Genomic DNA, 11,722 nt, shown 5'->3' with positions numbered 1-11,722 from the left:
GGTAAAACATTTCCCCAAATGAATATATAACATTGTATGAAAATACCAAATGAAAAGGTAACGCAGGAAGGACATAAGAGCACAAATTTAGTAGATAATAGGGCTGGGTATTCAATTCGATTCACAAGCTTTTGATTCGATCCGATTTTCGATTCAACTCAATATGGATTATTTTGGATATGTATCAGGTATAATACATGGAACATTTTCTAAGGAAAACTAATGTCGTAAACTATAGGAGTCAGTTGATACTACTAATATTGAAGGTAAAAATTAACTGATTTGTATACAAAGACTTAAATGACACTAAATTATGTTTTTTTTTAAAAATATAATAATAAAGTTATAATATTAACTTTACAATTACATAATCATAATTCTACTCCAATTAGTTTTTTTTTTTTAAATAAAAACATTTAAAGGGTGCCACTTGCCAGATTTATTAAATATTGAAGAACATTGACGATGAATATCCTATGTAATGTGGTGCATATAATTACCAAATTTTTAGGTACATTTTTCTAGCTGACTGACGACTTTATGGACACTGGATATGGTTTTTCTGAGGTAAATGTGACGTTACATGACATTGTTTACAAGCCGTTTTACTGACGTCTTTCTGCGGTTGAAACACTGATTGAGCGATTCTATGTGACATGATACGGATTTCGGTAAGTTGTCCTGTATCTTTTAACACACTTTCAGAAGCTCATTCGTGTTTATTTCGCGCTGTTACTGGTATTAATGCGGAAGAGAAGATCGGTTCATGTTTGCTCCGGTTATCTTGAGCTGAGCGGCAGAGCGATCTCACGCCACAGCGCCTAAACGGTATTTATGTTTTTGAATTTCGTACAAAAAATAGACTAATCGATTCTTGGGATTTAAGAATCAATATTGTTTTGTAAAAGTGAGAATCGATTAAAATCGAGAAATCGATATTTTTTTACCCAGCCCTAGTAGATAAAGTGGCCGTTTCGTTGGCTGCTTGTAAAAAGTATATATATATATATATATATATATATACACAAATTTATATACTTTTTAAACGCTCTGTAAAAAAAAAAAAATTCCTAATTTTATGGAAAATAGATTTTTGCTCTCAAAAATTACAAACTAACAATATCTGTTTATTAACGGTATTATGACATTGGCATTCACATTTTTATACAGTATTTATTCTGTTTTCTTTAATTACATACAAATGTAAAATTACAATATTGATCTGTAATTAAACAGTAATACAACTGTTTTTCTTTTCAATAAATTGTAAAGCAACGTATTGTATTCATGGTTTTACTGTAAATGGAAGTGCATGATGGGAAATGTATGGACAGTCCTGTAATATTATTGTCACACACTGTAGAAGCTCTATTACAGTTACTCACCGTATATAGTACGGAAACTTTCTGTTAAGCAGTTTTTAACCGTAGCATTTGTACAGTCTTTAACCGTTAAATCACGATCATATGCATTTCATTACTTACAGCAGTTTGAAATGATACTTAATGTTTGAGATTAATTAACGGCATGTCCTATGATGTCACACGCTTACCATTTAATATTTTAAAAATACTTCACATATTTATTTATATTGACATAAAAATGTTAATTCTGTTCTATAAATTATGATTTTTATCAATTGGCTGAAATAAGAAACTCAATCCTGTCGAAGAAACTTTAAATTATTAAATTCTGGCCTGGAAATATACATAATTCATAACATTCAATTTAAAAATCACTAATATTCCCAGTTTAAAATTTTACGAATGTTATGAATTATTATGAATTGTTTCCAAGCCTGTTACAAGATATACAGAAAACAATATTTACAATATATTTGTGACTTTTTTTCAGTTTTGTCTTTATTTATTATAGTATTTAAAAAAAAAAACGACATTCTTTACATTTTGTAACATTCCTGGAAACAATTCATAACATTCAATTTGAAAATCATTATCATTCCCAGTTTTACATTTTACAAATATTTATTGTATATGAAAGAAATACAGATATCATTGTTTTATAGAAATTAAGGATGTAAATAAGGATACAATTCTGTAACCTGAATGATTAAATCCTATATTTGAATAAATACATAACTTAAATTGAAATAAAACAAAAATAAAAAACTAATTAAATTCTTTAAATGTTGTAATAGGCCCAGAAACAATTCATAATAATTCATAACATTCAATTTAAAAATCTTTGATATTCATGCAGAGCAAATTAAATATTTAAAGGAAGATCCAAACTGGAAAATATTCATTGTATATGAATGATCAATATAGAAAATATCACTGTATTATAGTAATTTCCATTACTAGTATTATAATATTATGCAACTTAAATTATTTATTTATTAATAAGTTAAGTTTCAGAATTGTATACAATCTTAAAAGACATGAAAATTGCTATAATATAATAATATTTTCTATATTTATCATTAGTACACAATATTTTAAGTGCAAACCTGGGAATATCAGTGCTTTTTAAATTGAATGTTGTGAATTATTGGAAACGTTTCAAGGCCTGTTACAAAATTTACAGCATAAATTTTTACAACATATTTTTTATTTTTTTCAGTTGTCTTTATTTATTATAGTATTTAAAAAAAACAATATTGGGGGTAAAAGTCAAATCACGTGGAACTCGTTTAAGCAAATGTGTGTGTTTTGAAGCGGTGTGTGTGTTCAGCTCTCTGGTGTGAGGTTCTGCAGGGTGAATTTCAGGCGGTCTCGTGCGCTGCTGCAAACCTCCAGCGATTTATTCTGCCTGCACATGGAAGAATAATCAAACACATAAAGAGAAGATTCAGTCATCACATATTAAAGGATTAGTTCACTTTTAAATAAACTTTTGCTGATAATTTCCTCACCCCCATGTCATCCAAGATGTCCATGTCTTTCTTTCTGCAGTCGAAAAGAAATGAAGGTTTTGGATGAAAACATTCCAGGATTGTTCTTCATATAATGGACTTCAATGGGCTCCAAACGGGTCAGGGTCTAAATGACAGTTTCAGTGCAGCTTCAAAGGTCTTTAAACGATACCAGATGATGAATAAGGGTCTGATCTAGCCAAACCATCAGTTTCTGAGAGAAACCAGCAGTATTTATGCTATTATTTTACCTCTTATCAGACGAACGTGATCATCTCTGAGCTCCGCCATAACTTCCGGAGAGGGAGGTCAAATTAGATCGTGGTCATAGATGTATACGTAGATGCCTCATTAGCGCCTGCACGGATCAGTAGAATGAGGCATCTACGATCTAAATATCTATGACCACAAACGAATTTGACCTCACTCTCCGGAAGTTATGGCGGAGCTCAGAGATGATCACATTCGTCTGATAAGAGGTAAAATAATAGCATAAATACTGCTGGGTTTCTCTCAGAAACTGATGGTTTGTCTAGATAAGACCCTTATTCTTCATCTGGTATCGTTTAAAGACCTTTGAAGCTGCACTGAAACTGTCATTTAGACCTTGATCCGTTTGGAGCCCATTGAAGTCCATTATATGGAGGAAACCCCTGGACTGTTTTCATCCAAAACCTTCATTTCTTTTCGACTGCAGAAAGAAAGACATGGACATCTTGGATGACATGGGGGTGAGTAAATTATCAGCAAAAGTTTATTTAAAAGTGAACTAATCCTTTAAGAATAAACACATGCATAAACATTTGATTGTGGAGTTACCTGGCCATGAAAGCATTGAGGACAGTGATGTTTTCCCGGGGGAAATAACTCTGTTTTATGGCATGTTCCAAACACTGTAGGTGACCTGGGACCACCTTCACCGGCTTTAGCTTGTCCTCGCTCTACAGAGAAAGAGAGAGAATAATTTCTAATAGGACAGGGGTTTGCAATCTGGGGTCTACATGAACATTTAGAGGTTTATATTAGGGATCGACCGATATGGATTTTTTTAGTGCCGCTGCCGATACTGATTTTTTTTCATCAGCCTTAGCCGATGAGCGATACGGGCTGCCGATTTTCTTGAGCCGATACTGCTTTTGCTCCCTCAATTTACATCATAAAAATGACACAATGATCAGGATGATAACAATTTAACATTTACAATTTAAAAAAGGAACATTTATTGAACTAAAAAAAAACAATATTTAACAAATAGTAAAAACAGGCGAGGTAGAACAAGAAAAAAAAAGAGTTCAGTGGTGAAAATAAATTCTGAAAATAAATATTTAAGCATAAATAAAATAATTACTCTATTGCACACAGTATTTAACATAATAAAGTGCACACTGACTGTACTATACTTCATTTAAAACTATTTACAACCTAGTCATTTAATGTTTACTCTCTAAAAAATGCTGGGTTAAAAATAACCCAAGTTGGGTTGAATATGGACTAACCCAGCAATTGGGTTGTTTTGACCCAGCGGTTAGGTTAAATGTTTGCTTAAAACAACCCAATCGCTGGGTTAAAACAACCCAATTGACCTATCGGTAAGCCCCTCCCATCGAACGCCTCAGATGATTTGTTTGAGTGAAAAACTATGTAATAAACTTCATAAACCATCAGTAAAGTTTGGCCATCATTCGGACGGGATATACGCCACATTCTGTGTCCAAAAACATCTTGGGATAAGGTTTTCACACTGACAGCTGTGCATTGTAAGATATAGAAACTCTGTTTGTTTGTCCGAGTTAGCAACAGTAGCTAAGGGGGGTGGGGCTTACCGATTACTTAGGCCAATTGCTGGGTTAGTCCATTTTCAACCAAACTTGGGTTATTTTTAACCCAGCATTTTTTAGAGTGTAGGTGCACTTAACTTAATCTCTTGTAGAGCAACACCAGCGGTAATTCAGGAAAAAATCTCCCAATGCTCCACGTGAAACTTCAGTCTTTCCACCTTTTACCATCGTGTCAATTCTCAATAGATTTTGATTAATATGCGCGAGGGAGGGAGAGCAAGACAGTTTGAAGACGGTGAGAGCTGCCCTGTGGACGCCTGTCTGTAAATAATGCAGGGGAAAAAATATCGGCGAACGCAGCATCCTTATATCGGCCGATGCACGTAAAAATTGCAAATATCGGCCCGATTTATCGGCCGGCCGATGCACGTAAAAATTGCTTATATCGGCCGGCCGATGCACGTAAAAATTGCAAATATCGGCCCGATATATCGGTCGGCCGATACACGTAAAAATTGCAAATATCGGCCGGCCGATGCACGTAAAAATTGAGTTTGCAATGGGATCATCATATTTGAGAGTCCTTGGTGTTAAAAAGAGAACATGGTTCGGTACAATTGTAAAAGCCCAAACTAGTATAGAAATGCACAAATCGACAAAGCCGACATACAGTAAAATGGTGACAATTTCCAAGAGAAAGGCTATTCATCAAGAAAAAACGATACATTGTGTGTGCAAACTAGCTCAGTTTCAGCTTCCAGTCTCAATGCGCTGAATGATTTTACCTTCAGCAGTCCAAGCATCACCAGTAACGACGAGACAAAACTCAAACCCTGGAAAGACGGAGTGAAGAAGGCTTTACTCAGCACCGCATCTGAAACACACAGACACACGAGAATCAGTTTAATCGTCACTCTCAGATCCAGATGTGACGGATGTGCACGTCATCTCACCGATACTCTCCAGCACGGCTGATTTCACCTCAGCGTCGTCTTCCTTATACACGGAGGAGATTTTCAGAAACGCTTCTGCGGTCTTACTCACGTCCAACACGTCCACCTGCGAAACACACGCAAACGCTCAGCACGAGGCCTGAGGTGCCAGATCTGTAGCGTGTTCAGTGTAATGTGTGACCTGCTGCTGGATGAGGGAGCTTCTCCTTTCTCCGAGTCGCAGCAGTTTATCTGGAGACGGAAAACTCAGGAAAGACGAGACGTCTGGAGTACGAGGTGCTGAAGGCGGCGTTGAGAACTACACAAACACCCACAGACACACGGTTATTTCTCTTCTCGTGCTTTCGTCATGTTTACGTTGAATTCTACAGCTTTTAGCAAACCTGATTTAATTCACTCTTTTCTTCCTCTCCTTCTCCCTCCTCCTCCTCCTCCTCTTCTTCTTCTTCCTCCTCCACGTCTTCATCGTCCTCATCCTCAGGTTCTCCCTCGTCATCACTGCGTGTGTGCAAGTGGGGTGGAAGAAAGAAATTACGAAGAGACTTTACACAGGGTTCCCACTCTTTTTCAGCAACCATTTTCCAGTACTTTTCCAGGACATTTTCAATTTTACTACGGCGGGAATAAAAGACAAGGATCATGCCAAATATTGCTTTCTAAGTCTTATCTTTTTTTATTTGCGTTTTCCATACTGTCCCAACTTTTTCTGATTTGGGGTTGTACATATATATTATACATTTTTTGATTTTTCTTCTAAAGCACAGTGTACCTCTGCCATAGCGATCGCTCCTCTCTTGGTGAAGGTGTTGTCGTTGAGGTTGAGCACTCGCAGCTGTGGGTTGTGCTGCATAGCTGTGGCTAAAGCCGTGACTCCTGGGTAATTGATGCCATTCTGGGGCATGTGCACTTCCTCCAGACTGCCAATCAACTAAGAAGATAAAGCATTCGCCAATGAGCCAATCAGATGAGGGAAACCGAATAACGTTCGCAATGGACCAAACAACATCGGCTGGCTTACAGGTAGATTTTAAAATAAACGGAAATCAAGAAAATGGTTAATATTGTAGTTGAGGTTTAGTTCTTGTGTCATTCAGCACCTGAAAGGCCTGCGCCAGTGCCGTGGCTCCATCGTTCTCCAGTCTGTTCCGGCCGGCGATGAACACCTTCAGCTGTAAGGGGACGCCGATCGCACTCGACTCCCTATGACACGCCGTCAGAGCCGCCGCCAGGATCTACAGAAGACAGTCACACCACATCACCATTTGTGCATTTGGCAGACGCTTTTATCCAAAGCGACTTACATTGCATTCAAGGTACACATCTTACATTTTGTCAATTCTTGCGTTCCCTGGGAATCGAACCCATGACCTTGGCGTTGCTAGCGCCATGCTCTACTGTTTGAGCTACAGGAAAGCTAACACCACATCACCATTGGCATAAAGATTGACAATATAACAGAGCGCTACAGTTCAGTTCACATGTTTTTTTTTTTTAGCATTTTCCGATTTATTTGGTTGTATTTCCTTATGTTAAAATGACTATTTAAAAAATGTGTACCATCGATTAACAACCTCATAGCTCACAGTACGTCTGTCTTAAAGGGGTGGTAAACCACGATTTCACTATTCTAACTTTAGCTTGCGTGTAATGTTGCTGCTTGAGCGTAAACAACATCTGCAAAGTTACAACGTTCAAAGTTTAAAGCAAAGGGAGATATTTGCTTTTAAAGAAATCAATTTCTAAGGACTACAGCAAATGGCCAGTAGGCGACTACAGACTTTCCTCCAGGGTTGCTGACATCACCAGCCCCAATATTTACATAAACCCCTCCTCCGAGAATATTAAATAAGGGGGGCGAGGCCATTTTGTATTGCTGTGGGGAAGAGTTGTTGTGGTATAGTTAGTAGGCTGGAGTGGTGTTGCTGCAATGCCGACGAAACGCTGTTATTTTCATCCGGATTGCAGGTCTGGGGTACTTGCTTTGTTCAGCCTTCCTAGGGACGGGGGTGCGTTGCAGAGCGTTTAACATACAGCATGCTATATGCACGTGTGTATGAGACAGAGGGGAACAGGTCGCATTTGCAGCAGATATATGCTGCCCATCATAAATCAAAGCACAAGACAGACAGACAGACGGGTCAGAGGAGAAGACTGGAAAATGTGACATAATGGACAATATTCCATTATAATACAATATGGACAATATAATACACTGCCAGTGTGAATGAACAACGGCTCCCGCTGCACATTTCACGTAGGAAAGCTTCCACAGTCTTCGCGAGTTCAATGAAGGATTCGCACAACGGCTTGTCCTGAAAGATGGATTTAAAAACAGAAGCTGTTTACGGGCCACAACCTGTAAGTATGATTTATTTTTCGTCGATGTGTTTTCCTGTAATAGTTTGTATTGTTAATTGTAGGTTGTAGCAAGGAAGTTAACAGATGACAACGCTGTTCTGCAAACCAGTCTGTTAAATGCTCATTCATACTTAACGTTATCCGACGAACACCTAACAAACACTAACGTTAAAATCTCAACAGCGAACTTGGCATTAGTGTAAATGATTCTTTGATTAGAGCTTTTATGTATTGTTTATCTACAGGCATGCTAAGCATGGTTCTGTGTGTGATTTGGCTACTAGTAAAGCCAATGTTTAGTGTTCGTTTTGGGTTAATAGTTCTTGCGACAGATATTTGGCTATAATCGTTCTAAAAATACAAAAGTAACAGTGCCATTCAGTAGCGATCACTATAGATCCGCAGTCTTTACTCTTGAGGACTGAACAGGTTCTGCTCGATCATCTTCACTAAAATGGTCTGGGTCTGATTCGGGCTCAGATTGGTATGGTTTTATTGACGCCATTGTTTCTAATACTCACCAAAGCACAGCCTCCAGGTAAAGGTAAGGGGCGTGGCGTTTCCGACAAACGTGCACTAGGCGGTTAGCGAATCACAACACACTGGGCCAGCTAACCAATCTGAGCCCACTGCGTATTTTTGAGGGACTGGCTTCATAGAACCCGGAAAGCATCAGACCGTTTTACAAGGAGGGACAGAGCAGTGTAGAACAAAGGTCAAATATATAAAAAATAATGCAATTTTTTAAAAACGAAGCATGAACACATGTTACAGTGCACCCCACAAACACAATCAAGCCTTCAAAAGAATGTGTTTTACCACCCCTTTAAACAGTTTAAGTTATCGTTAAAAATCAATTCCCCAGACAGCAACATAAAGTCAGCCCAGATCTGGGGGCGTATTACAGAAACTTTCTATCTTAGGTCTTAACTTAAGATATGATTAAGTTAATTTAGGATTTTTCACAATTTCGTATAACAGAAGCAAATCTTAACTTGATTTAGGATTCTTATCCTATTTTACAAAATCTCATCTTATCTGTAGTTCTTAAATCTTAACTCGTTCCATAGAGTTCGGTAATCAACTGTCAGGTCTGTTACCAAGCAACCAACAACGCGCAAACTGCTTCTGAGGTAAACCTAAAATCAAAATGGCGTGCTTTTAATTCCAGTGCAGCAGAAATTGAAACTCCGTTGAAAAGTTAAAGCCTGTTTTATAAATCGCCTTTTGCAAAAAAGAAAAGTAGGTGTTAGTCACTTGAAGAATGAACTGGCATAAAGTTGGTTTGACGTTATTAGACGTTCGATATGCACAAATTTAAGGACCGTCTCTAAAGTTACATCCGACATTGTTATACACATTTCTAACTTCAATAGCATTTGAAGGGGACGACTTCCAGTATCAAAACCAACTGTAAAGTGTTCATCTAGGTGTTTGATGCACACATTTTACATATTCCGTTCAAATCCTATTGAAGTTAGAAATGTGTAGGTATACCAATGTCGAATGTAACTTTAGAGTCGGTCCTTAAATTTGCGAATATCAAACCTCCAGCGTCAAACCAACATTATGCCAGTGAAGAACGACCGGTAATGCTCCGTGACGGCTCGTTGGTAATGTTGGTCGCAATTCGTCAACTAACTGATAAAACCTTTGTGGTGGGAGTCTGTGATTATTTACAAGCATTTTATCATCAAATTACAGCACATCCTCCATTACCAAAATTATTTAAATCAAAGAAATAATAAAAAAAGCAATGACATTAGTAACCCTCCACAGCCAACAACGTGCCAAATGCCCAAAACCTTAGGCCCAAAATGAAAATAGGCTAAAACAAACTTGCCCTCAAATAGAATAGATTACAAAACAGCATATTAATAGCCTAATAGAGATTGAACAGGGGATGCACTAGGGAGATAGGATAAACTAGGGATGCACGATTTGGGGAAGATATCTAATTGCGATTATTCTGGTTAAAATGCAATTATTTTTTTTATTTTAATTTTTGTTACAAATTAAAAGTGTATGCATATAACATTTTATATATTAATGTTTATATATTAACGAGACTAATAATAATGATTATATTCAATAAATACAAATATTTAACAAAATTAGAAATATTACTATTACAATAACATTTTAATTATTAAAAAATTTAAAATAGAGTATTTAAGAATAAATATAACAATATAATAATAATGCTAATAAAATAACATTTATATTTTACAGAAAACTTATTTTACAAAAAAAACCTGCTGGGTTACCTGTTAATATGCAGACAGCCTATGACTAAAAATCATTAGAAAGGTCTAAAGATTTATTGTAAAAAATAAAATAAAAAAATAAAGAAATTCTGTGCTTTTTATCTGTGATATAAATTTCTTAAAGTCTATGTATTTAATATGAAATATGAGCCTCTTATGCATCCACTGTGGGGGAAAAACTGTACATTGGAGAAAAACATATGGGTTGTCATATACATTTATTTAGAGAGAAGTATTATTTTTCATATTTGTTACCCAAACTTTCATTCATACTGGAAGCCAGAGGGCGCCCACGAGCAGAAACTCCACATTTCCCTCAGAGAAGTAATCCTTAGCCCTAATGTGAAGCTAGCGATGTAGGATAAACTGAAGATAGAAACGCTTTGACTGATGAAACGAAGACAATAAATACGACTGCATCAAGCTATGGTGTATTTGAGTTCTTCAAGCCTTCACTATTGTCATAATAATAAGGTATGCAGTGCTGATTGAGTGCAGACTTTATCACTGTTTAGAATAATATAAAACAATGCATGTCTGCCTCATTCTGTCCAGAAAAATACAACGTTATTAAATGTAGAAGTATTTTGCGGGCAGGTAATTGCATTTATCACGGGATTTGTAGTTTTATCACCGAGTACGTGTACCAACACCCCCAGAAAGAACTACAACACACCGAACGAACGCTCTGAGGGCGGCGCAGCAAAGACTCTAGAGCTCCGCTTTCGCGATTCGATACTTTTTTGCTACAGTGTAACGTTAATAACTTTCTGCAGCCAGCATTTCTGAAAATGAACGAGGAGAACACTTTTTTTAAGACCTAACTAAATTAAATTTAAGACCTCGGGTGAAAATCTGTCCGTTTTTAAGACGTTTTAAGGCCTTAAATTTAAAAAATTAAATTTTAGACATTTTAAGACTTTTTAAGACCCCGCGGGAACCCTGTGCAGAAGCTGCACCGATCAGTCTGTCAATCTCCCGTTCCATCCTTCCCTCACTCGTGAACAAGACCCCAAGATACCTGAACTCCTCCACTTGAGGCAGGAACTTTCCACCCACCTGAAGCGGGCAATCTACCCTTTTCCGAATGAGAACCATGGCCTCGGACTTGGAGGTGCTGATTCCCATCCCAGCCGCTTCACACTCGGCTGCAAACAGTCCCAGTGCACGCTGAAGGTCCTGGCTCGAGGAGGCCAACACGACAACGAAATCGCGCGGTCCCCAAACCGGACACTCTCCGGCCCTTGGCTGCGCCTAGAAATTCTGTCCATAAAAATTATGAACAGAACCGGTGACAAAGGGCAGCCCTGCCGGAGTCCAACATGCACCGGGAACAGGTCTGACTTACTGCCGGCAATGCGGACCAAACTCCTGCTCTGGTCGTACAGGGACCGAACAGCCCTAAGCAGGGGGCCGCCGACCCCATACTCCCAGAGCACCCTCCACAGGATGCCACGGGGAACACAGTCGAATGCCTTCTCCAAATCCACA

The 11,722-nt window shown here is 37.7% G+C and overlaps 1 protein-coding gene across 1 annotated transcript; it reads right to left on the bottom strand.

Moving 5' to 3' along the window:
* Positions 1 to 1,857: 1,857 nt before the first annotated feature.
* On the bottom strand, positions 1,858 to 9,313 carry LOC307123229 (ran GTPase-activating protein 1-like; the record flags this gene model as incomplete). Its single annotated transcript, XM_079811686.1, has 9 exons — positions 1,858 to 2,772; positions 3,695 to 3,816; positions 5,439 to 5,527; positions 5,607 to 5,712; positions 5,788 to 5,904; positions 5,990 to 6,148; positions 6,376 to 6,534; positions 6,704 to 6,838; positions 9,305 to 9,313. 9 exons carry the CDS (start codon positions 9,311 to 9,313, stop codon positions 2,691 to 2,693), a joined length of 978 nt encoding a protein of 325 aa, XP_079667812.1. The 3' UTR covers positions 1,858 to 2,690.
* Between the last annotated feature and the right edge of the window lie 2,409 nt (positions 9,314 to 11,722).

The sequence above is a fragment of the Gobio gobio genome, assembly GCF_949357685.1.
Source record: "Gobio gobio genome assembly, chromosome: 1".
NCBI classification, from domain to species: domain Eukaryota; kingdom Metazoa; phylum Chordata; class Actinopteri; order Cypriniformes; family Gobionidae; genus Gobio; species Gobio gobio.
This window is presented reverse-complemented; position numbering and strand designations above follow the sequence as displayed.